The sequence below is a fragment of the Dipodomys spectabilis genome, unplaced genomic scaffold (assembly GCF_019054845.1).
Source record: "Dipodomys spectabilis isolate Male_0828 unplaced genomic scaffold, ASM1905484v1 ptg000234l, whole genome shotgun sequence".
Classification (NCBI taxonomy): domain Eukaryota; kingdom Metazoa; phylum Chordata; class Mammalia; order Rodentia; family Heteromyidae; genus Dipodomys; species Dipodomys spectabilis.
Window position 1 is genome coordinate 8,679,946 of NW_024870911.1, and position 27,950 is coordinate 8,707,895.

At 36.7% G+C, this 27,950-nt stretch overlaps 1 protein-coding gene across 4 annotated transcripts; it reads right to left on the bottom strand.

Moving 5' to 3' along the window:
* Cpsf6 (cleavage and polyadenylation specific factor 6) lies at positions 1-27,924 on the bottom strand. Of its 4 annotated transcripts, none has more exons than XM_042699146.1 (11): positions 27,780-27,915; positions 16,979-17,188; positions 15,433-15,536; positions 12,142-12,287; positions 11,105-11,278; positions 10,856-10,966; positions 9,919-10,423; positions 9,469-9,584; positions 8,852-9,005; positions 7,974-8,163; positions 1-618 (listed from the first exon to the last, which is right to left on the bottom strand). In XM_042699146.1, exons 1-10 carry the CDS (start codon positions 27,837-27,839, stop codon positions 7,977-7,979), a joined length of 1,767 nt encoding a protein of 588 aa, XP_042555080.1. In that variant the 5' UTR covers positions 27,840-27,915; the 3' UTR covers positions 1-618; positions 7,974-7,976. The 4 variants fall into 4 exon arrangements, with proteins under 4 accessions (XP_042555080.1, XP_042555079.1, XP_042555082.1 ...); XM_042699145.1 differs by having other exon boundaries at positions 7,974-8,166; XM_042699148.1 differs by lacking the exon at positions 10,856-10,966 and having other exon boundaries at positions 27,780-27,924.
* Positions 27,925-27,950: the final 26 nt, after the last annotated feature.

A 27,950-nucleotide genomic window follows, 5' to 3' on the forward strand; every position in this document is an offset into this window, starting at 1 on the left:
GACACTTAATTAGTTATGTTTAATTCACTGAACGCAAGATTAGATCGATGCATATCCAAAAAATGCTATTGCAATGCTTTTTTAAAGGACAGTAAAAATGTTGTCATAGTAACATTATCTTTAGATATTGCTGAACACAAGACTTTCCCTGAGGTGTAAACATCAAATAACTTGAACAGCTTTACACATCAGCCCCATTAAACAGTTTATTACAACACTACATCTATTGTAATCAAAGTGGTGCTGTTTACAGACATTATCATATGAACATTTTTAACAACAAACAACTACTATAAAAACAAGCATATACTTGACTTTTTCCAATTGCTTGCACATTATAATGGCCAAATGTATATAACCAGTAATAAAGTTGCAAAAGCTATTAACTTTTTAAATCACACAGGTTTCCTTCAAATAAAACAGTTAAGCAACATAAAAAATAAAGTAGAGCTACTGGTTACCATTTATGCAGATTTGCTTTATTCAGATCTATTCCTGTTCAGTTTATCCATGAATCCTTACAGGTTCAGTTCAATCACAAGAAGCAAACTGCTGGACAAGCGTCACTTTTCTCCCATGAAGACTGTTTTGTCTTGGAAGGTGTTCCTCTTCCTTCAGCTGTAATGTGTTAAAATTTGTGATGTAGATTTTGCTATTCCCCATAATACACAGAAAAAAGCTGGCTTTACTATACATACACAAATCGTGCACCCACTTCACTGTTAATGTATTCTAACACAAAATAAGAATTAAATGAAACAGTAGCTGCCTATGTGGTGGAGAAATGCTCCCAATTTATATGACTCAAAATGAGACATTTTGATTTCATTCTTAAAGTTTGCCTTTGAAATTTAGTTAGGCTATCATAATGACATTCATTATTTTGCAGAATATATTTTAAAAAAGAAATTTAGTGACAAGCAGAAACACAAACTTGGCAGCTACTGTTTCTGTGATGATGGAGACAGCCATAAGTCATTTTCTAAATTATGCATACTGCAAAAATAAATTTTAAAATGCCCGGATGACTTTTAATGTAGATATTTTTCATTCACCTTAACTCAATTAACAATTAAATGTTGAACTGAACATAAAGTGCATTAAGATTTACAAATTAACTGTATTTATTTAACAGTATACAGAACTTCTGCAATTGTTTATTGATCAAATGATGCTCTTCAAGTTACAGAAGTTATAAATAACTCAGTATGGACATGTAAATAAATGACATCAACGTACAAATCTTTAGACATAATACAAATTTGAGACATTTACTTTACTTTTACTACTCCACCTATATCAAAATACTTAATGCAGCATAAAAACTAACCCAAACCAAGCTAAATGGAAATCTACACGATGAGTTTTATTGAAAACTCACATAAACAAAAGGGGAAAAACACAAACAAACAATAAAGTTGGTAAACTAAAATCTTCAAAATACACATATACACAAACTTCAGGTAGAGGTTAATAAATGTTTGATTTGGATTAGAGGACTGAAATACCAGATATTTAAAATATAAACTTGCAGAAAGCATTTTAATAGTAATTTCAGAGCTAATAATACTTTTTGCTCTTCAATTAAGAATAATTTTTTGCTACAGCTACAAATTTCCTTTTATATCTTTTTCCTTTAAGATAGGTGGGAAGCATTAGTACCCATTGCCTAGGAATAAAAATGTATATCTTAGACTACAATGGGAAAACCACATTTTAATCATGGTCTTTCTCTTGTAAAGAGTTTTTGTTTTGTGTGGTTTTTTTTTGGTCGATCATGGGGCTTGAACTCTAGGCCTGGGTGCTTTCCCTGAGCTCTTCAGCTCAAGGCTGGAACTCTACCATTTAAGCCACAGTGCCACTTCCGGTATTCTGGTAGTTAATTGGAGATAAGAGTCTCACAGACTTTCGTGCCCCAGCTGGCTTTGAAACCACGATCCTCAAATTTCAGCCTTCTTAAGTAGCTAGGATCATAGGCATGAGCCATCTGAGCCTGGCTTGTAAAGAGTTTCTATGTGCAACTATTTATTAAACATTTATGTTATGATTAATGTTTAGTGGAATTATTTAAGAGAAAAAATTGAAATGTCACCTTTTCAACTATTATGTTTCTGTTACTTGGGATGTGCTTTTGTCTGGTTTTGGTGCTGGTGCAGAAGACTGAATCCAGGACCTAATGCCATGGAAACCAAGCACACAAACCAAGCACACTACCAACGATCTACACTTTATAAACATTACCTGCAATGCAGGTAAAACATTAGACAAAATTAAAGCATTGTATTCCAATATGAAAACAGGATTAGTAAGAAATTCACAAATCGTATCTGCAAAAGAATGCTATTTTACTAAATTTTTTGTTTTGCTGAAAGGGATGCACAAAGAGTAGGTTATTAAGAGGGAAAACTTGAAATTATACTACACAAAAAAATTCATGGTAGCTGGGCGCTGGTGGCTCAGGCCTATAATCCTAGCTAAACCGTTGGAAGCCAGCCTGGGCAGGAAAGTCTGTGAGACGCTTATCTCCAATAAACTACTCAGAAAAAAGCCATAAGTGGCCCTGTGGCTTAAGGGGTAGAGCGCTTGCTTGCCTTGAGCACAAAGAGGCTCAGAAACAGTGCCCAAGCCCCAAATTCAAGCCCCAGGGCTGAGCAAAAAAGAAAAAAAAGAGCACATAATGCAAATATTATTACTCAATAGAAAATTTTGCTTTTTATATAGAAAACCCTGTTCATGAAGTTTCAATACATATCTACATGCAATTGATGCACTCTCCCATCTTTGGTTTGATTATATTTTATAAATAGGTCTTGACTATAAAATGATCTTAATTTTTACCATACAGGCTTAGGAGGGTTTATTTCTACATCTAAACAATTTACAATTGATCCACTTGGAAATACAAATTTTACAAAGCAAACTCTGAAGGCAATACAACCCATTTCCAATTACTGAATTCCATAATAGTCTCAAATGTCTAAGCAGATATCTACACAAATATATAAAAAGTTTAAAATGACAAATACATTCAGTGCTCGTTTTCAGAATAGCAAATCTGTAATGTCAAAGCCACATATATACTTGTTTGAGGAACCCATATAAATACTTGCTAAATTAAGATGACAAATGAAATCTACAGCTCTTAAAGCCTTAAAATGATCACTAAAGCAAAATTTCAATATTCAGAAAAATGTGCGCATTTTGCAATATGTGATCAAACATTAAAAACTCAAATCTAAGGAAGTTTGTTATCATTTGTCTTGAGTAAAAATGTAGATATATATATTTAAATATGTATCTGATAGGGCTTTCATAGTTTTGTAATATACATAGAATTAAAAGGATTTTTAGAGCTGTACTGATTTTAACTCAATGGAAGAAAATGTTCTTTCAGATGTGAAAATTTCTCCTCTTCCTACAAGAATGGCAATGAAGTGGGCCAGAGAAATGTCTACATGTTAAATTCTTAAAATTAAAATTTTCTTCTATCTAGAACATTATTATACAAAAATACTCATTTATTATTGATGTTTACAAAAAGTTACTTGTTACTTTACATTTCGTATTTTCATCTTTCTACCTCTGGACATCATATACTTACCTCATTTCAACTAAAACATTTAATTGCTCAATAAAACAATCACAATCCTTGCTATAGGCAATTAAATAAATAGAAATAAGCTCATTACAAAGAAAAATCAGCATTGCCCAAAAAAGCTTTACAAAAATGGCCATTTCAAAATAAGCTGTTCATTATTCAGAATTCACTGCCAGTTAAAACACTCTACTACTGGAGGGCAAATTCATAAATGTGGATAGCATAAATGGAACCCTTAATCCCTTACTGAGTAGGCTTTAAAAAAAGATAAAAAAAAAAAAAACGCTGAGTATTTGTTAGAACATTATTCAAAACAATCTAATTTACAACCTAAAACAATGGTAGTAAATTTCACACTGAGATGAAACTTAAGAGCAAGATGACTCACATTGGCATTAAGCTTTTTCAAAAAATAGGGACCATTAAGTCATTTATGAACAAAATTTATTCTTAAACCACAGTGAGCAAAACACACTATACATCCATTCAAGGGATCACCTCCAACTTTCTCTTGTCACTTTAAGAGACTTGTCAATCCCTCAAAAAATAAAGCTGTACTGTGAGACCAATTTTGCAAATACTACTAAAATCAAGAAAAAAGAGAACTGAAGATACGAAAAAGCTAGAATATTCAGATAACGCAGCATATGTAAGAAAACAAAGCAACACAGGGTTGGGAATATTAAGCAAATCTCAGATGATCTAAAAGTGGCAAAATAATTTTTAAATCTTATTACAGCCAATTATTCTTCCAGGCAGTCAAGAAAATTTAATTTTCACAAAAAAACCCTCAATCTAACACTAATTCCTAGGGATATGAACTATCTTAACATACAAGAACAAATTTTTTATTCTTTGGCTTTCTCTAAATTAACAGAACAGCTGAATAAGCAACACAAAACATCCCCTGTTTACTAATAACAAAGTCAGATCATGGTACTTATGATAATCATGTAGTCAAAGAAAAGTATAGTTATTAATCCAATTCCCCATACAATATTCACTTAAAAAAATAAGAAACACATAAAACCTCATAAATTAGGGCAAGAGAAAAAAACCTGAACAAAGAGCATTTAAGACAAGTAACTTGCTTTCATTACTCTTCAGTACACAAAAACTGAGGGGTTTTTTTTTTTTTTGGTCAGTCATGGGGCTTGAACTCTGGGCTTGGGCACTGTCCCCGAGCTCTTCAGCTCAAAGCAAGAGCTCTACCACTTGAGCCACAGCACCACTTCCAGTTTTCTGGTAGTTAATTGGAGATAAGAGTCTCAGGGACTCTCCTGCCCGGGCTGGCTTTGAACTGCGATCCTAGGATCTCAGCCTCCTGAGTAGCTAGGATTACAGGTGTGAGCCACCAGCACATGGGTAAAAACAGTTTTTAATAGACATCCAAACAAGTAGTACCACTTGTTCCAAGAGGGAAAGTAAAAGAAAATTAAACTCTGACAGTAAAATTATTTCTGTACTACGAAATAAACAATCTTAAATCACGTTTATTTTGCTCAGAGTGGTCTGAGAATAGAGGCCAAAATTACAGAATATAAAGCACAATGTATTTACATATCAAAATTTACAATCCTGAAATTTTTGCATTGGAATTGTCTTTTGGAGTTCAAATATTGAATACTTTTAGAAAAAACTAATACATTTTTAAAATGAGAATGTAATTAGCATCACCCAACATTTCAAATACAAAAAATTTAAATGGGACATTAACAGCTTATCAACATCAAGTTTCCAGTTAAGAAGTTGCCCTTTTACCCATTCATCATCACTTTAAAAATGTATTACATTATTAATTTGCATACAAACTTACTACTTATTGGCATTCACTACAGCTTTTAAGTCACCCTTATGCCACTTAAGATTTACATGAAAGCTCAAAAGGACTCATTTTTTAAAAAGGACTCATGCTTTAAAACTTCTAAAGAGGTCAACAACAAACCTCATGATGGTAATGAAATTTGCAATTTACTTTGTTTAAAGAAAGTTTTTTACTCGAATATATTCAATCCCAATCCCCATTCTCTTTTTCATGTCTACTTCCACAACAAACACTATTTCATATAGAGCAAAGGCACAATAGTCCAGTGTAACAGAATTTTTTGCACTGGAAAGTCTTAGGGAAAATTTTGCGTAGATGAAGGCACATAACAATATTACAATTCAATTTTGATTAATGTACAAACAAAAACATGGAAATTTTGGTGTAGTACATTGGTGGTTAAGAAGAATAAAAACAATAGTTTGCATGTTAGGAGTTTAGTTAATGTCTGAGTGTAATGAAACTCAAGTCATTAGGTATTTAGGTGTACTCATTACTGGGTAAATTCCAAGCATTTAAAATTAACAATGGATTTTTCAGAAGGAATGTACTTAGTTGACTGGGCTAGTTTACTAAAACTATAGTAAACAAAACAAAATAACTGTCATTAACTTTGGGTATAAGTTGATCTAGAAAACCCCTTATAAATACATGTGATTTTGGAGATCATGCCTTCAGTAAGAGGCTTGTTGATAATAAATTACAAAGTCTGAAAAATGTATATAACTTGTAAAACCAGTATCTTTCTATAAATGAACTAACAAACATTTTAAGTAATAACTTGGCCACAATCTACCTTAAACAATTGATGGACATGAATCTTTTCATAAGACAGGATCAGCTGAATTTGGAGTTAAAAGGCTACATTTTTAAATGTTTAAATTTACATAATACCACATCAACTTTTATATTCAAATGCTAACAATAATTTCAGTTATCTTGGTTCTTAAAAATGGAAGGTGTTTTGTCTCAGGAATGTTTTGAGAATCATTTAAATTTTGTAATAAAACACATGAACTCTTTCAACACTTTTGACAAATATTCAGAATACTGAATGTATCAAGATGCTGTGTATCCCAAAAGCAAGTAAAAGTAGTAAAACAGGCTTTCTTCCTTTAAAATGGTCTTAAATTATAACTAGCATAATAAATATAGATTCCATAAAAATAGGACTTAGATACTTGTTTACTGAAGCTTTAAAAAAATTATCTGATTTGCTCTGTGTCTGGTTAAAGTTAAAGGAATTGCTATTGTCACAAAATTGCATATACTTACACTTGAAAGTCAACAGCATGTTACTCAAGACAAGAGTAATTATTATAGTAGCATTTTCTAAAATATGGTTGGAGATTTATGTATGTTTGGAAATAGTACTGACTAAATTACTTAAGAAAATGGTTTCAGCCAAGCACCTGTGACTCTCGCTTACAATCCTAGCAATTCAGGGGTCTGAGACCCACATTCAAAGCCAGTAGAGTCCCAGAGACTCATCTTCAATTACCAGCAAAAAGCCAAAAGTAAAGCTGTGGCAAGTAGTAAAGTGCCAGCCTTAAGCAAAAACAACCAAGTAAGAGTGAGGCCTGGAGTTCAAGCCCTTGTATCAGCAAAATCAATGAAACATGTAATCCTTCCCATATACTTCTTAAAGCTCTTAATTTTTTTCCATTATAATTTAAATACTAAGAATTTTACTATGACTGTTTCCTGTGATTTATTAAAAACATTAATATAGACTTTTACCTAGAGGGATTTGTTTTATGCCTAATTTAAATGAAATTTGATATCAATATAGAAAAAACCTATTTACAATATCCCATCTTTGCATCACATACATAGCCTTATAATACTCCTCTCCATTGTTCACATGAATGCTGTTTACAAATACTAAAAAAAATTACATGTGATAATGAAGGATAAACAGACAACTCTTCCTATTTTATGAAAAATGTACATGAGAAATATTTTTTAAATACAGAAAAAAAGACAATGATTATGATTAATGAATGAAACATCAAAAGTTATTTTAAGGTATTTCTAACCTAGGATGTAGAGCATAACACAATTTAAAAGAGAAAAGCCTTTCCAATGCTGAAAAAAAAAAACACCTTTTGTATTTACTATTACACTGCTTTTCTTTAGAAGTTTGAGACAAAATTAGTTTAATAGAAACTAAATTTCTAACACCTAATATTTATATCTGAAATAATTCCCTGCATTTTGTATTTTAAAAATTTAAGTCACATGCAAATTATATTACAAGAATCCCAATTTTTAGTTATTTAAAAGTATACAATGAGTCCTCTTGAATATTTTTCTTCCTTTAAGACCATTAGCTCTCTGAAACCTGAAAGTGGTAACTCAGATAAAATTTCAAAATTTTTACCTGTGATGGCTTACCTGTCATTTGTTTCATGTAATTCCAGAAGATTAATTCAGAACAAGTTACTTGGACCACTTAAAAGTAGGTATGTACTGTATAAACAACAGCCTTAGAATTACTGTTAATAATATATATACACACTAAATTTAATAGGAACAAGGAATACTCACCTTCTAACGATGACGATACTCTCGCTCTCGGTCCCGTTCTCGGTCACGGTCTCGGTCACGGTCTCGGTGTCTCTCTCGTTCTCTGCTTCTCTCTCTATAATAATCATCATGGCGATCTCTACTACGGGATTTATGACGCCGACTCTTTTCTCGTGATCTACTATGGTCCCTTTCTCTTGATCGTTCACGTCTTCTAAAAGAAATTACTGGATTAATGCTTTCCCTAGATGGATTGTTCTAAAAAATACAGTTGCTCTACCCTTATTAGTTATTTCACTTTCCATGGGTTTAGTCACCCAACCACAATCCATAACTAGTAATGAAAAAATCCTAGAAATGAAAATACTCTGTCAGTTTTAAATTGCATGCCATTCTGACATAATGAAATCTTACATAATCTTGCTCCACCCTGTCTGATACAGTTTTCTGATACAATATTCTTTTGTCAGAGTATCTATATTGTATAGACTACCTGCTCTTGCTCAATTAACAGCTGTCTCAGTTGTAAGACTAGCTACAGTGGTATTGCAGTGCTCATGTTCAAGTAACCCTTATTAATTTTATTTCACTTTTTGTGCTAATACTGTGGCTTAAACTCAGGGACTAGGTGCTGTCCCTTAGCTTTCTGCTAAAGGCTGGTGCACTTGAGCCTCAGCCTCATTTCTAGCTTTTATACTAATTAACTGAAGATCAGAGTTTCATTGACTTTAGCCTGCTAAGTAGCTAGGATTATATGAGCCAGTGGTGTCTGGCAAATACCGGACATTTCATTTAGAGATTACAAACAAGTAGAAAGTCAAAATCCTATTTTAAATCCCATAGGTTTTTTGTTCACCAGTCATTATTTTTCTAATAGATATGAGACTGGAAAGTATTACCTTGATCCAGATCCATATGACTTGGATTCAATTCCATGAAGGCAATCTTGCAAAGAGCTGATAAGAACTTTGCAACGATCATCAGCAGATACTTTGGATTGTTTAATTAAAGAAATGGCTGTTACCAATGTCTCAATAGCACTCCCATAGTCACCTATAGAGGATAAGGTAAAGCAATTATTATATCCAATAAATTTTCTTTTCAAAAAGACCACCAAACAAATTGGAGATAAGAGTAATACAGCATTTTATCACTTATTTAACTAAATAGCTTACTTTAAAATAAGATAATGCCTTTTAGTGTTTCGAAATTTACGGAAGTTTTCCATGTTCAAAAAGCCTATACACTTTGGAAACTATTGAGAATGTATAAAATGAGCTGCCTTAGGTCCCTGAATCATTAAATGGCAAAGTTACTATTTAAATCTAAACCCAGTAATAGCAAAATTGGTGGTCTTTCCATTCCATTATAATACAGTTTCCTTCAATTTTTAAAACAAATGATAGATATTGATTTGGGAATATAAATGTTACAAATAAATTACCCATCTTTAAGACTACACTTAAGCTCTTGGGTCATCTTAATATAAATAAGAATACTGAAGATATATACAAACCAGCACTGGCATCAGAAACAGCTCTTGAAATAGCACTACTTGAGATTGCCCTATTTCTATTCATGATTTCTTCAAACTCAGCTTCACTCAATGGTGTTCTTGCAGTATCCATTTCCCTACAAAAGAAAAATAATCTTTAAATTGTTAATCACCATATTTTCTATAAGTTACTATAATAAAGCAATAATGTACTAGTAATATAGCATGAGTGTTAACTGAGACTAGAATTTTGTGACAAATGCTTGACAGTATAGTTTTCTAGACTGGTATACACTTTCCCCACAAAGAACAAGTTGAAGAAAAATTCTCTTCTATTTCAGCTGACATAAAGTAGTAAGCTAAAAACCTTATCTGGAGAGCAGAACTGATATTTACATTCTCTACAACAGTCAGATTTTTTAGTCACTGTTCATATCTTTTACTAATCAAGTAGTTTCATTGCTGACATACCTTCCAGGGGGCCCATAATCACCCCTGTCATATGGTGGAGGTCGACCATATGGATCTGTTGGCGGTGGACCTCGGCTATCTGATGTAGGCATGCCACTATTAGTTGGTGGAGGAAAAAATGCCGGATTCACATGTGGAGCTGGTGGTGGGGCACCTGGAGGTGGTCCCGGAAGATGCGGAGGGGGAGCAAGTGTAAGGGGTGGCCCAAGTGGACCAGGGGGGCGAGGTGGGAAAGGACCAGGAGGTGGAGGTGGTCCCTGCTGTGGAGGTGGAGGACCAGGAGGAGGGCCGTAGCCTGGAACTGGAGGTGGAGGCCCAGGAGGAAGTGGACCCAGCGGAGGCTGCCCGAAAGGTTGTCCAGGAAAAAGAACTGGTGGTGGAGGGCGATCTCCTCGATTAGGAGGCCCAGCTAGAGGAGGCGGCAGAACCTGACCAGGAGGTGGAGGACCTGGAGGGCCAGGAGGGCCTGGTGGACCTAAGGGTGGCCGTGGTGGAGTTTGTCCAGCTATGAAGAGAAAGAAGAGGGAAGGGAGAGAAGGGGAGAAAAGAGAGAAAAGCACTTTAGTAAGGTTATTTTAACTTTTATAGGCCAAGAACATACTTTTAAAGCGTAACTTATAGACCAAGATTCTTTTCTTTTAAGCTATTCTAACAACTACAAAAGGGAAGAATATTATTCAATTTAACTAGTTCACACTTTATACTTAAAAATTACTGAAACAAAAGCTTCAATAAAAATATTATAATGCTTATATTTTCCGTCTTTCAGCATATACACATTTCTTACAGTGAAATCACCCACCTTATAGTCTACTCTGATGCCAAGCTAGAAAGCGAAACAAGGGGAAATGGTCTTGAAAGGATTTTTTAAGAAGAAAATAAGACGAATATAAGTATTCTATATATAAGTCAAGCAAGTTTGGAGAAAAATAAAGACCTTTTAGGCCAAAAATGGGTATTTCCTCTATGCTGTGCCCCATATGCCATGGAATCCTAGTTTCCAGGAACAAAGGCCGAGTTCCTTTAACAAGATGCTTGATCAAATTTCCTGGATTCCAAAAATAGCATAACAAGGAGAGTAAGTCACATTAATAATGCATTACTTGGAAAAAAAAAAAAAGAGAGAAAAGGAAAAGAGAAATTAGGTAGACACGTTTTACCCATGGTAATTTAATAAAAGTTTTACCTGGAAAAGGTGGGGGTGGCCCTCCTGGTCCTGCTGGCCCAGGAAATCTGTCCCCACCAGGAACAGCCCCTGGAAAACGGCCCCGTCCTCTACCACCTTGTGGAAATGCTGCACGTGAACTGCCTCCTGGAGGACCAGCTTTACCTTCCCCAGACATTTGTCCTGATTGTGTAGCTGCAAACATCCAAATACTCATAAATAGCACTTATTAAAACAGTTTGCTGAAATGTAACCACTGCTACCAGAAACCATACAATTTCAACATTTATTTATACTATCATAGTAACCTGCAGATACTTAGACCTGTGCAAACTACTTAAAAGCTTTGGTTAGGGAAAATGTACGTCTATTTAAACCTTCGTTTGATGTCTTGAAGTATCCAGATTTTAATGTATTTCCACTGAGTAAGTTAATTCCAAAATACTAATATTCTACAGCAGCCAAGACCAAAATTAAAATTAATTTCAGTAGCATAGATCATTTAAATTTCACAATATAGTCTTTCAATTAAGTCTTAAGTATTCAAACATTAAAAGACAACTACTTGAATTTCAGTTAATTACATGCTTTAATTTTAACCCTTGAAATGTCAAAACTCATAAGTGTGTAATGACAAATCTTTTCTACATTCACTTTACCAAGTATTGAAAGGTCTTGGTGCCAAGAATAAAAGCCAATGAACAGTTTTCTGGTTATCAATGGCATCTCCCCCACGATAACACATATCCACAAAGTTTTCTTTTAATCTAAGGATTAGAATGTAGTTTGCTTCTTTCTCTATGATGGAAATGATAGAACAAGAATGGCAGTACTATAGAACTTGAACACTGCAGAATATATAGCATTAGGTATGTGATATCTAAACAAATATGGAATGGAAGGAGGTTTCCAGCCTAGTTATAACCAGAAATTAAATCAAATTCATCCAGTGAACTAGATAATGAAGACAATTTCCTTAGTATAACACTTTACAAATGGTATTAACACAATGGTTGAAATACACATCTTTTTAAAAAGGCCCCTGAGGGATTGCTTACTTTTCCTGGACTGCATTTCAAATTGACTCAGGAACTGTTTATTGCATGGAGTTACAACAGGATTCTGACCATGAAGTTCTCTTTTAGGTAACAGATCCATTAACTTTTTTGAAGATGCTTCAGACCCAACACCAACAAGGGCAAATCTAAAAGGGTTTTAAGGGGTGGAGGAAGAAAGTGAGGAGGGATTAATAGTTTTAGTTTTTTTAAAAAACACAATAAAACCTGCATTTACTTTTATCTTTAAACAAAAAAAAAACACCGCTAAGAATACTGCATAAAGCTATACAAAAGTTTGTGCTTTCAGGTCTATATTTATAACATGTAAACCATTACCAATCAATTCAATCAATTTCAGAAGATTTTCAATCATCCCAAAAAAGAAACTCTATACACTACATATTTGTCACACTACCACACTACTGTCACACTGCCATTACTTCCTATCCTTTTATCCCAGGAAACCACATATCCATTTTCTGCTCTATATACCTGTCTATTCTGGAATTTTACATAATATATAATCCATAACCAACTCTTTTCACTTAACAAAGTATTTTCAGAGTCCATCCATGTTGTAATAGGTATCATATGTATCACTTTACTTTTATGACTAATATTCAATTATAGACATATGGTATTAAAAACATTTATCAATTCACGGGACTATAAAAATCATAGATTTGGCTTTTTTCAACACCATTAGCCACCAGGGACATATAAATAAAAACCATGAGAACATATCTTTGTACACTCACCAGGATGGCTATAATTAAAAGAGAATAATAAGTGCTGGTGAGTAACATGGAGGAACTAGAACTCTTATGCATTGATAATGGCATGTAAAATGGTGTAGTCACCTTGGTAAAGAATCAGGCAACTCCTAAAATGTTGGATACTATGTAATCCAGCAAATTCACTCCTAAGTATATACAAGGCAGAATTAAAAGTACACATTAACACAAAACCAGAACACAAATACTTTTTTTTTTTTTTGGGTCTGGTCATGGGGCCTGAACTCTGGGCCTGGGCGCTGTCCCTCACCTCTTCAGCTCAAGGCTAGCGCTCTACCACTTGAGCCACAGCGCCACTTCCGGCTTTTTTTCTTTTTGCTTATATGGTGCTGGGGAATCGAACGCAGGGCCTCAGGCATGCAAGGCAAGCGCTCTACCACTGAGCCACCTTCCCAGCCCCACAAATACTCTTAAGAACTTATTTTTTCATGCTGGTCTTAGGGCTTGAACTCGCTTGAAGCTAATGCTCTACCACTTGAACCACAACTTCACTTCCAGCTTTTTTTTTTGTATTTAACTAGAGATAAGATTGTCACAAATATTCCTGCTTCAAACCATGATCCTCAGATCTCAGCCTCTCAAGTAGCTACATTGATAGGTGTGAGCCACTGGTGCCTAGCAAGAACTTGTTCATTAATAGTCAAAAGTAGAAACTGCCAGGCACTTATGGCTTTCCAATTAACTGCCCCCAAAAAGCCAGAGAAGTAGAGCAGTGGTAGGTGGTACAGTGCTAGCTTTGAGCAAAACAGTTCAGGGAGAATGCCCAGGCCCTGAGTCAAGCCCCAGGATAGGCACAAGAAAAAAGGAAAAAAAAGAAGAAACCACTCAAATGTTTATAAGCTAATAATGAAGTTTCTTTTACAATTCTGTATTCATATAAGGGGCTATTATTCAACTATATAAAAAAATCCTAATGCCTACCACAACACAGTTAAGCCTTATGAATGTTTTGCAAAGTGAAAAGAGCCTAACGCACAGCACTACATCTTACATGGTTTCAATTACATGAAAAATACATAGTAAACAAACTGAGAAAGTTTGTAAGTGGTTGGGTTCAAGAGATGATGAAATATCCTGAAACTAGACAGTTAAGATTGCTGCTCAATTTTTATACTAAAAAAAAAAAAAAATCACTGAATTACAAACTTTAAGTAGATCAATTTTCTAGTACAGGAATTATATCTCAATAAAGGATTTAAAAACTGAATGATTACCAATTTGTATAACTATTAAGGTATTCTACATTATTGGGGAGGGGGACTTTTAGAATCTCAAAACCCTTTTCTATTTTCAACGTAAGTCTTTACTAGATCCAATCAACACATTCTATTTGATCAAAGTAAGAATTATCTTGGGGAGGGAAACTTAGAAACTGGAACTGGCAGTATAGCTCGATAGTACAGTATATCCTTAGTCACGTCAGGGATTTGTGTATGATCCCTAGCACACACAAAAACAAAACACAAAAAAATGTAAAAAATCTCAATGCATGTAACAATTATTCATTAGTCATCATGTCCTATTATACTAGGTACTATAATAGGGTTGTAGTAGAACCAACAGCAAACAAAATAAAACCTCTGCTCTTGTGGTGCTTACAATCTAGTGGGAGATGAAGACAACGAACAAGCAAACAAGAACTAAACTATAAAAATCAGTATTCTTTATTATTCTGTATCTACTATTTCATCCTTTTGGGGCATAGTGCTGAAGTTTGAACTCAGGATCTCTATCATGTGAACTACTTACTCTCAAGCTCTTTATGCTTTAATAAGATCTCAAGGTTTTGCACACAGGGTCAGCTTTGACCCACAATCTTCCTGCATACACTTTCCCATAGCCTGATCCTAACTGTGCTATATCATATCTAGCCTGTTGGTTTAGATTTTTGCCTGGGCAGGAATCTAACTGTGATCCTCTTGATCTCTGCCCCCCAAGTAGAGGGGATCATAGGTGTGTGCTACTACATTCAGCTAGTAATTTTTTCTTTAAAAAATTAAGTTTCTGCTGAAATAGGCAAATGTAGAAACAACTAAGAAAGATTAAGACATACTTTAGGAAAACAGAAGTATATTCAGTAAAATATGATCACTGACAGATGTTCAGATTATGGCAGTTCATGTTCTTAACTTTGGGCCTCTGTATTTTATTATTATTATTATTCTCAGAATGATTGCATTCGTACGGCTTAGTAATTAAGAAAATAAAGCAAAACATCCAGGGTACTTACATTATTTTCTAGTTGCCCATCATCCCCAATCTGTTAATCACAGGGAAAATATTCACAACACTGTCATTTCAATCACAATTGGAGAAAATACAGGAAAATTATAAAGCCAGCCTAGTCAACCCATACCTCCATACTGGCCTTAGTGTGATAAATAACAAGGTAAACAAGTGGAAGAACGAACCAGTTATATGTGCTATTCATGTGAAGTTAGTATGAACCTTATAAGAAATAGCTACTAACTTGGAAAACATGAAACAAAATTCTTACCCCTTTGACTGGCCATTTGCTCGATTTTCAAAAAATTTTATCTCCAAGATATCATTTACTCCCAAGGAATGAACTGCTTCCGTTAAGTCTTCATCGGTTGTCCACTGTAAGATATTTTCCCCTTATTAACCATTAAAACATATCCAGGATTTCCTTTATTTTTGTTTTTAAAAATAAACGAGAAAATGCTCAGTGTGAATCTAAGAATGTTTTTTATCAGTCAGCCTCAGTTTTTTTCCTTCATTTTTTTAAAGCACTAAAGCACTTGAGAACTTCATTCTCAGTTTTTTGTTTGTGTTTTTGTGCTGGTCTTGAGGCTTGAACTCGGGACCTGGGCAAAGTCCCTGAGCCTGTTTGCTCAAAGCTAGTGTCCTACCACTTGAGCCACAATTTCCACTTCTGGCTTTTTTGGGGGCAGTTAATTGGAAGTCAGAGTCTCAAACTTTCCTGCCCCAGCTGGCTTTTAACTGTGATCCTTAGGTCTCAGCTTCTTGAGCAGCTGGGATTACAGGTGTGAGCCACTGGTAAGTTTTGAAAATTATAAAATTCATACCCATGAAGGTAAGATAGCTGTTGTTGTCTGGCTTTTTTTTTTTTAATTTCCAACAGTTTCTCATTTCTTCCAGCTTTAAACTGCTACAATTTTAAATTCTCAAACTGATCTCACTTACATTTCTTCCCTTTAAGGAAAAATAGCCCTCATATATAGGGCACAACTACTATATAAGTTATATCAACTATTTAGTCCTAATATATCCTAATTTTACATATACTACAGTAGGGGAATAAACAGCTTGCCCAAAGTGACAAGAAGGTGGAGTTAATATTCAAAATCTGGCTTAGTAATTACACTAATAACTATACTGTTATTATTTCCTATATTAAAAAGACTGCTCAGATTGAGTGACAGGAGATGGATTACTTATAGCAACTGATCTTTCAATGTTAGTAAGAAAAGTAGAAGTTTTAGTTTGCTTTTTTAAATATGTAACTTAAAACTGTCAAGTATATGTGATATACTACAGGACTGTCATATTTCAGGTTTAAGGGTGATGTAAAACTAATATAGTAGACATGCAGTTAATGACAGTTCTCAGCTAACCCCTGTCTCAAGAACATCCCAAATTAAAATACTAAATACATATAGCAGTTTCTGGACATTCAATTTCAAATTTAAAACAGAAATGAAATCTTGAATATGAACTAGAAAATGAGCAGTATTTTAAACCAGGAGTTTCCTTTCACACATCTGAATTCTAGTTTGAGACTCCATGAAAACATTTTCTTGGTAAAACTGAAACTCTTGCAAGTGAGAAAGAAGTAATGTAAAAACTATTATTGAAGACAATATGAAACATTAAAAATTCAAAACTAGAAAGGGAATTAATGGCCTCTTTAAAAGCATTCATTTTTACCTTTCTCTGTGCATAAGCTAACAACAAAACCATTGTAACTGCAAATTTTAAGTTCAGAACAGTAAACAAAAACGCTAATTACTAAAGAAGTTAAAAATCAGTTGCCAATGATTTAATTCATGTTAACTTACCCATGTTAGATTTCCAATATATAACGCAATTCTCTTTCCGGTATAAGTATAGACGACATTTGGAGCTGCTCCTTTGCCCACATCATCACCAACAGTTGGTGGGAGGGTATCCATGTAATCACGATCTTCTGGGGCATCTCCATTATTTGCCGATGGAGAGATGACATCATCATACAAATCTATCTGATCATGCCCACCGTATTCTGCTTCCTAAGATACAGAAACAGTACTCTAAATTACAAAAGTCAGAATATAACTGAACAGACTTGAATACAAATAAAATTTTACTTTAAAAATCTGATGGAAGAAATGAAAAAGGCCCAAAGATCTCCATGTAAGTCTTTCTTCACTTTATATATAACATATACATATTCTCAAATGGGAACTTAAAAACTTTCCTTGGATTCAAATATTTTTTAGTACAAGTAGTACTATATGAATGCAAGTATGTAAGTTTTAAAAGAGTTTATTTTTTAAGACTGTCACAAATGGGTGCTAGTGGCTAACACCTGTTACCCTAGCTACTCAGGAAGATTAGATCTGATATTCATGGTTCAGCACAGGCAGAAAATTCAGACACTTATCTCCAACTATTGAACAAAAAAAGCCAGAAGTGGAAGTGTGGCTCAAATGGTAGACAGCTTTAAGAGAAAAAGCCAAGAGAGAACATGAGGCACTGAGGGTCAAGGTCCAATATCTGCGCACATACACACACGAGACAAAAACAGAGCCGTTACAAGTCTTTAATGACCACAGAAAAACATCATTATTATCTTCTGTGGCATTCAGATCTTATTTGTCAACCCTGAGAAAGCTACTAGCTTAGAAATAGTAAGCTGAGCCACAGGAAAGAAAGGAAGAAATGTGGGTGTGGATATGATACACAATGTCATAATATTTAGGGAAAGAGCAACAATACAGCAAATATAGATTAAACTATGCAAATTACTATCTTGCAATAATTTTATTATGCTCAGGGAACAAAGTGCTAATGTTTACCTGACATCTCACATATCTAACCAAGTAAATTAGCAAGCAAAGAGATTTAAAAAATATGGATCAGTTAAATGTTGCCACTGTCACCAGCAGTCTTAAAGCCTTGCTAGTGGATGTCGCTTACATGCCTTAATACCAACTAAGGAAGAAAAATCCAAGTGAAGGTTTCAATTTGTAAATAAGCACAAAAGAAATGCAATGAAGCCGGGCGCCGGTGGCTCACGCCTGTAATCCTAGCTACTCAGGAGGCTGAGATCTGAGAATCGCGGTTCAAAGCCAGCCCGGGCAGAAAAGACCGTGAGACTCCTATCTCCAATAAACCACTAGAAAACCGGAAGTGGCGCTGTAGCTCAAGTGGTAGAGCGCTCGCCTTGAGCTGAAGAGCTGAGGGACAGCACCCAGGCCCAGATTTCAAGCCCCATGACCGACAAAAAAAAAAAAAGAAATGCAATGAAGGTATCAACATATACTCAATATCACTCAATTGTCTTTGGTAACAAATGCTCAGCCACAAGCTTTACTAAGCCTGTAGCAGAGGAAAGCTCCATTTTTATCTGCTTCCCTTCCCAAGCTTAAGCACTTAAATCAGTGTGAACTACTTTATCCTTATGAGAACTCACATGCTCTCCATGTGTAACTCTGTCATCAATAAATGGCATAAGGAAGAGCTAGGGGCTGGGAAGGTGGCTCAGTGGTAGAGCGCTTGCCTTGCATGCCTGAGGTCCTGGATTCGATTCCTCAGCACCACATAAGCAAATAGAAAAAAAAGCCGGAAGTGGCACTGTGGCTCAGGTAGTAGAGCGCTAGCCTTGAGCCGAAGAGCTGAGGGATAGTGCCCAGGCCCAGAGTTCAGGCCCCATGACCGGACCACCGCCCCCCCCCCCCCAAATAAGGAAGAGCTAATAGTTTTTTAAACATTTATAGGATGACCTTTCCAAGAGAAAGCATTTGTTATATGATGGTAAATCTATGTGTTCCCAAAGAGCCCAAACGAGAAGTTTTTAAAAGAAAAAAAAAAAAAACTAAATGGGGAAATATCATTTATACATGTAGCTAAAGAAACTTTTAATATCATCTTATGGTTATTTTGTGAATAACAAATGATCTACTTATTAATCACATTAACAGAATCTTTCCATATCAATTTTATTACAAGGCCGAATGTCTCTAATTAAGGAATTCATGTCTCCAATTAATGTCATTAATTAAGGAACCCAATGTATCAAGGTTAAGTTAAACAAAACTATCTTTAGCAACAGGTAAAAACTAAGATTCCAAGCCACCGAGTGCCATCAATTCTATTTTGTTGTATAATAGCAAAATAATCTCCAAGAAACAAGTTACAAAGTATGGTACTCAAATTGCAGTGACAGTAAGTTAAAAAAAAGGAGAGTAAATTTGGTTAGAAGTTTCAGTTTAGCCGAAGCGTCAAGTGATGCAATTCCAACTCCATACTCTTAAGGTACAACAGCTTCCCCAGTAAGGGGTTGGGACACTACAGTCTGTCTTGCAATGTGGGTCTGTACATAAGGTATTGCTATTCAACAGGTTATATGTTTGCATTTTCCTCAACAGAAATTAGAGTAAAAAAGAACACATGGGTTAGAGCTAGGAATGTGGTAGAGTGCTTGAGTGGTTGGTTCACATGCACGAAGCCCTGGGCTCAATTCCTCATACAAAGAAAAGGCTGGAAGTGGTGTTGTGGCTCAAGTGATTTGTAGAATGATAGCCTTGAGCAAAAACAGCTAAAGGACAGTGCCCAGGCCCAGAGTTCAAGCCCCATGACTAGCAAAAAAGAAAAAAAAAGAAAAAGAAAAAGAAAAAAGAAAAGAAAGTTCACATGGGTTAAATAATAAGACTAAAAGTAAGTACTTAAATTCATACTTTCACTTACACAGAAAGGTTGATATTTTTATTAGTTTTAAATGCATAAAAATATTTATATAAGGGCTGGGAAGGTGGCTCAGTGGTAGAGCGCTTGCCTTGCATGCATGAGGCCCTGGGTTCGATTCCTCAGCAATACATAAGCAGAAAATGACAGAAGTGGCACTGTGGCTCCAGTGGTAGAGTGCTAGCCTTGAGCTGAGGGACAGCACCCATGCCCAGAGTTCAGGCCCCAGGACTGGCAAAAAAAAATTATGTAAGTAGCATTAGTTGCAGCTACACTGACCTGGTGCATCACCATCACTATATTATTTTTTTTGCTCGTCTTGGGGCTTGAACTTAGAACCTGAGTGCTGTCCTTGGGCTTCTTTTCAAGGACAGAACTAGTGCCCTCTATCTACCATTTGAGCCACAGCTCTACTTCTGGCTTTTCTAGTAGGATATTGGAGATATGAATCCCACAAACTTTCCCACCTGGGTTACCTTCAAACTTCAATTCTCAGATCTCAGCCTCTTGAGTAGCTAGGATTACAGGCATGAGTCACCAGCACACCAGCTACAATCTATTTTTTTTGGTTGTTATTTCTTGTCGGTCCAGCAGCTTGAACTCAGGGCCCGGGCACTGTCCCAGACTCTTTTGTTCAAGGATAGCACTCTATCACTTTGAGCCACAGCACCACTTCCATACAATCACTATTTTTGCTAAGTTCACAAATTCTTAAGTTGGCACCAAACAATTTTCCACATCAATATGATCCTACCAACACTTAAATTAGCCATTTTTTTCCCTCGCAGTTAAACTGCCATACTGTTTAAGTATGATGCTAAATGAGATCTTAGAACTGTTCCCAAGGCCACAGCCTATATGTACTCGAAGCTCCATTTGAACTTGGGACTTGTTAGAAAAACATTGATGAAATCTGCCACCCTTAAATTGTAACTCAAATGAATACTCTTTCCTTCCCATACCTACTTCCACATTTCAGAAATAAAGAACACATTCAACTTTGTTCCTACTTTAATCAAATGAGAAATGTGGATATTCTGAAATTATGCAAGATGTCTATTATAGTTCACATACAAAGAAATTAAGTGGGGGAGGAGGGTAATGTGGCTAGCTGCTCAAGAGGCTGTAATCAGGAGGATCATGGTTCAAGGCCAGGCAGGGCATAAAGTTCAAAAGACCCCTTTCTCAACTAAGAGCTGGGCATAACCAGGTATAGTAGTGGTACCTGTCATTCCAGCTACAAGAAATGTAAAATAGAACTGCAGACATGGCCTAGGCAAAAAATGATATCCAACCCCAAAATAACCAGTGCCAAAAAGGGCTGATGGCATGGCTCAGTGGTAGAGAATCTACCTGACAAGTGGGAAATCATGAGTTCAAATGTAGTACAAAAGAAAAAAAAGCGAGCTCTGAAATAGAGACTTCTACTTTGTAAAAGAGAAAGTGTCAGATTCTATTACCTGTTAAAGATCTTTTCAAATATTTTCACATCTCCTAATTATTTTACATACCAAATGTTGCCTGGATTAACTGATTTTTCATAGGGGCTAGCTAGTTAATAAAGCTGTACATCCAACTTTGAGTAATAGCTCTTAGGTTTTTTGGACATTTTTTTTCATTCCCGATAATGCCTGTAATCCTAAGGAAGCTAAGAGAGGCTGAGATCTGAGGATCGTGGTTCAAAGCCAGCCCAGGCAAGAAAGCCGGAGAGCTTCTTAACTCCAATAAACCACCAGAAAACTGAAGTAGTGCTGTGGCTCAAGTGATAAGAGGGCTAGGGCTAGCTAGCCTTGAGCTGAAGAGCTGAGGTCTAGTGCCCAGGCCCAGAATTCAAGCCCTACGACCAACAGCAACAAAAAAAGTATGCACTGGAGGCACGGCTCAAAGAGTACCTGGCTGACAAGTTTGAGTCTGAGCTCAACCCACAGTACTGTGGCTCCCTCTCTCCCCTCAACATATTATATTATACTATATTATACATATATACATATACTCAGCCCAATGTGGTTGTACACACCTGCAATCTCAGTATTTAGGTGGCTCAAACAGGAAGGGCTCCAGTTCAAGTTCAAAGCAAGACCTATCTCAAGGAAACCAAGGTGGGTGAAGAGTCCTCAAGATTTTACACAAGACTGTTTTGTACATGAAATATGAATGAATGCCTGCTGCCAAGAGAAAGAACTTGCAAATAAGATGGAAAGTAAAATGACCAATATCTTAAGAACAATGTTTCTAAATCTTCATTAGCACCATCTCCCTCCCTCCAAGTTGTTAGGTATTCCCTAATCACCCGCTTAAAATTTTTTTAATTATCACTGATGTATATGCTGCATACCATTATTGGGATTACCTTGATAGAACTATCCCAATTAACTACCAAAAAAAAAAAAAAAGGAATTAGAGCTGTGTGGTTGAAGCAGTAAGGCACCAGTCTTAAGTGAAAAGTCAAGAGAGCTCAAGGCCTAAGTTTAAGCCCCAGTACCCCCCCCAAAATCCAACAGCAGCTGACTGTCAGTAGTAGTCATCCCATCCTAATTGAGAATACCAAAATCTGCAGATGCTCAAGTCTCTTACATAAAATTTGCATATAAACTACATAGATCTTATATTTTAAACAATCTCTGAATTACTTAAATATCTAATAAAACACTAGTGCTATGTAATCATGTTTAGAATAACAAGAATGTCTATACACATTTAACAGAGATGCAGTTTTTTCCAAATTATTTCAGATCTGACAGAATCCATGGATATGGATTTTTTTCAGAAAAACACTTTCTGAGTATGTTTTGAGTATATTTTAGAATGTTTGTAATCCATGAAAACTCAATGCTACAGAAGCCAACTTGCTATTTAAAAAATATGCCACATATACCAAAATGCACAATTCATAGGTGGCTAAATTAACTATGCTCATAAATGACAAACCTGCGTCAAGAAGAGTTCTAGTTTCTGTATGGACTTTTACCCATGTTTCTGAATCAACCTCTACCTACCTAATTTTGGACACGATACACTCACCTTAAAACCATGTTCTAATAAATAAAGTTTCACTGGTATATATCTAATAAACATATAGAGAATATGTATTCGCCATGACTAGCTAAACAATTGGCTAGAGGAAACAAACACATAGTAACTGAAAAGCAAAGTGTGACTCACGAAATTGATTTACAAGGACATGTAAGTGAATTGTTTTTCCCAGTCACTAAATATATACTTTTATTTTAAAATTGAATAGTCAAGGCAAGACGCTGGTGGCTCACACCTATAATCCTAGCTACTCAGGAGGCTTAGATCAGAGGACAGCAGTTTGAAGCCAGCCAAAGCAGAAAAGGCCATGAGACTCTTTTCTCCAATAAACTACTCAGAAAAGGCCAGAAGTGGTTCTCTGGCTCAAGGAGTAGCCCAGTCTTGAACAAAAAGAAGCTCATTGGAGTTAAAGCCCCAGGACTGGCACAAAAGGAAAAAACAGAAGAGTTGGGGGTTCAAATCACTAACTCAGTTCTGCAGTATCCTAGCAGACTGTAAACTAAATTCTATATTAAGAGCTCTGACTGTCTAAAAAATAAAATATACACTGCTTCAATGCACAAGATATAAATAGAGCAACACTAATCTCAAATCCAAAGCTTTGAAATGTCAATGCAATACTCAAAAGTTTTGGAGTTTGAAGCATTTCTGGTTTCAGATTTAGGGATGTTCCACTGCTAAGTCTATTCAAATGTTCCAAAATCTGAAAATCTCCCCAATCCCCCCCAACACCCGTCCCAGTATCTTTGTCTGAGGAATATGCAGCTTGTAGATATTCCTGAAAATAAGATTTTTTTGTTCCCCTTTCCCCAATCCCACGCATAAATGAAAATTCTATGGGTAAAGATACATATAGTGGCTTCCATAATACAGGACCTATCAAGTACATTTTAATTGTGTATGTGAATCTCACTGTCACCCAGTATAGTATACTTCAAGGGGAAGACCATCTCAATTTTATATTACCTGTGTATTTTGAACAACTGGATATTTTAAGTTATTTGACAACTGTACTTGAATACAAATCCAAATTCTAGAGTGAGACAGAACTACTTTCTGCTCAACTCCAAATTCAAGTAATGTGGAAGGTAATAAGTATTTCAAATTTTCCTTCCATTAAAGCAATGACCGAGTTTGGTGGCATCCTGAAATCTTTCAAAACTAAATAGCACCCATATGATCAATCAATTGTGTTTCTCTCCCCTTCATGTTCCATTCTTAAAACTCAGTTAGTAAAGATAACATAATAGTAACTTATACTCATCATACCCCAAATTAAACTATACTAAGAATTGCTAAATGTCTCTTTCTGAGACGTTTATTCTGTACTTTACCAAAATACAAAAGATTCATATAACCATTGTAAATATGAAAATGAGAGGAAGAAAAACATTGAGAAAGACCATGTCTTGTTCTTTTCTTTTTTATTGACATAATTGTACATATTGATGGGGTACAGTGTACAAATTCAATACATGTACAAAATGTGTAATGATCAAATCAGACAATTAGTATTTCCATTTTTTTTCATTTCTGTTTAGTCTTCAATTTCCTTCTAGTTCTCCATAAAATGTATACTAAGGTCATCATAAACTAATCACCATACTTTGAACACTAGAAATTATTCCTAACTGTAGCTTGACATTCACTAGCCAACCTTCCTCCCCTTCACACCCTCTACTAATGACTATTCTGTTCTCTTGAATTACACTATGGCATCACTTAAGTGCCATCACTTAAGTCTTTTAGGATATTTAGCACACACAAGTGAATATCTCTCCATCTAGCCACTGCCTGAAAACTTATGTTCTATATCAGGCAACTCTTTCTGATTTATTACTTGAATGAAACCTTGAAACAACTATGGTGTTTTTACCCCACGTGGAATTTTTACAATTCCCTCTGTTTTGGTTTACATTCTCAGTTCTCATGGCCTTTGGGAATCTTCCAGCTACAAGTCATCAGACCTAAAACCTGCTCTCAAAGGAAAGTCTTTCAGAAAATCTTGCCTGTCCAATATTTGTCTGCATCAACTATATTAAATATGTAGCTTTATTCTACTGTGGCTGCTACCATGTCTATTTGTTATTTTCTTGTTTATATATTTTTATAGTCACCGATGAATGATTTCTGAATGAAATCAAGATTGGGAAAAAATAAAATCACTTCAAATAGTAGAAAATGGAAAACACGTGACTACAAAGAATTTCCAAGCATACAAATTATAAAGACTGTAGCTCATACTGGAGAACAAAGTTTTGTAAACATTTACAGAATCTTAGAAGCCAAAGTAAGAAGACTAGCATTTAGTACTGAAAAAGTTATTTTACTTACACAGAAAGTTTACTGTAAGTAAAGCTAGTACAAATGAAGTCATAAGTTAATAGTCATCAGATTAAATCAGCCCAAAATAATTTTATGGTTACCTACAATTCTGGTTAAGATTTCAGAAGAATATTTAAATAACAGTAACATTTTTAAAATACAGGACAAACTTTAAAAATGACCAACAATCATTTGGTGGCCATTTTTTGTTCAAGGAATTAACAGAGCAAGCAGATTACAGAAGCCAATCATATGCAAAATAGTAACAAAGAAGGCCTCTTTAATCTTTCCATTCATCTATTCAAACACAGTTTACTCAGAAAAATGATAAAAACTACCAATTAGATATAATGCAGTCAGCACAAGTCAAGAAAAAGTTACATTAAAACAAACACAAAATAGTTCCTCATTGGGTTCACAAAATTTTAATCTCTCTTTACCTCCTGTTAGGCATAAGTTACTGGTACCCAGATAAGAAAGTATCACCCCATCTAGCTATGTGGATAGGCAAAAGACATTTCATGAAGAGGTTAAAAAAAATAAAAGTTTAACTCTTAAAAATATGCCAATTCTTTATTACTGTGTATAGAGAGGGGAACCAATGTATTCGTTTGTTAGAAAAACTATGGAGACTGTCTTTGAATACTTGTATTTTTTTCGAGGCTGGGAAGGTGGCTCAGTGGTAGAGCGCTTGCCTTGCATGCCTGAGGCCCTGGGTTCGATTCCTCAGCACCACATAAAGAAAAAAAAAAAAGAATATTGGAAGAATACTTGTACCTTTTTCTCAGTTAACCTCTCTGGGACAAGAGGTTACACTCACTTGATAAAGCAATTTCCTAGACCTTTGTCTACCGACGGTAAAACCACTGGAATCTGGTTAGCACTCCAGGAAATTTTTTAATTTGAAAACGACACAAGTCAGGCATAGATACTCAAAATACAAGCACAATTTTTTTTTAACAAACTGATTTTCAAACTTTACCCTTTATTGTAATGGATTGCATTTAAAACACATACAAGTTTTAAGTGAAATGATAATCTATTGGAAATCGGTTTTCTTTTTAAAAATTCAAACCAGAGGCACAGCTATTTTTCCTGGAAAACGACAACAGTAAGAATTTCTGAGTTCCAATATTTTGTCTTAAAACACCTTGGGTGTCTAAGTCACAAATAAAATTTTGTGAAGTGGGGGAGGGGTAAACCACATTAACCAATGGAATTTTACGAGGCTTCTCACATGGACCTGCAAAATACATTAAAAATGGATAAATGAAAGGTTTTAGGTGCATCGCAGTTAAGCACAATTTGATTTTCAAAACTGCGTTCCTCCATCAAATGTAAATGTAGTAAAGGATGTGAACAGAAGGTTAAAAGCTTCCACGTCTAACAGACAATCACGTTTATTTATTTTTTTGCAAGGATGCTCCATCACCTGACATCACAGCTCCGGGGCTGGTTCCAGGCCTCGGAGAAACCTTGCAAATCTAATTTTCAACGCAGAAAGCGAAGCGGGGGGGGGGGGGGGGGGGGGGGGGCCTGAGGAGTGAGCACTTTGCATTCAAAACTTGGGCCAAGTCTTTTTTTTTTTTTTTTGCAAACTATGCCCCTTAAGAATGGGGGTGTGGGGGTGGAGTTCTCGCTTCATTTTAGCCTCCGATCTGCCGCCGGCTGGGCTACCATCTTTTTGTTCTAACCAAGCACCGCGCTCTCACGTCTACCTCTGGGAAAAGGCCCGGGTATTTTCATCACACAAAGATGAACGAGGGCCGGAGCCTCAGAGGCACAGGAAACCCTCGAGGCCCGGACTAGGCTACTGACTAAAAAACAAAAACAAACAAACAAAAAAAAACCAAAAAGAAGAAAACGATCGGAGGTCCAAAAGTCAAAGGACTTGTTGCCGACGTCCCCCGCCCCGGCCTCCGGCACGCAGGGGAGAGGGCGGCGGGGGCGGACGGGGCGCCGGGCCCAAAGCGGTGGCAAACGCGACCCGAGGAAGCAGCCCTGGAGACTGGGCGCGCGGGATACAAAGGGCTGTGAACGCGGCCTTCCATGAGGCGGCCGTGCGCGGGCAAGGAGACAAGATGGAGCGACGGGAGGAATCGGAGCCCGAGCGGCAGGGGCCGGGGTGGGAGGCGGCGGCGGCGGGCGCGCGCCCGGCCGGGCTTGCCCCCCTCAAGCCCCGCTGGAGGCCGGGGGAGGGGACGCGGCGGCGCGTCCTCCCCCTCCGCGCACACGCGGCCTAGCGCGGCGGGAAGAGCCCGCCGGCCGCCGCCAACAATAGGACGTGAGACGGCGGGGAGGGAGGTGGAGGAGGCGGTGGAGGCTGCACGGCCGCCGGCACCCGCGCTCCAGGTCCCGCGGGCCTCCGCAGAGCGAGGGCCGAGGGGCCAGCGCCGCATGGGGGTGAGGGGGGGTCGGCAGCGCGGCCCAGCAGCGGGCGGCAAGGGCGCACGGTCTGCAGCCGCGCCGGCTCGCGGCCCCGTGGCGGACTCCGGTCAAGCGTCCAGGGCGGTAGCGCCGTCCGCGTCCGGCGGCGGGGCCTGAGCCCTCACGTACCTGGTTGAACTCTTCGCCTACATCCGCGTAAATGTCTATGTGGTCCACGCCGTCCGCCATCTTCTTCCCTCGGCCTCGGCCGCCGCCGCCGCCGCCGCCTCCTCCTGCAGGTCCGCCCGCCGCGGCAGCAGCAGCGGATCTAGCGGCGGGGGCGGGGCGTGCTGCGTCACT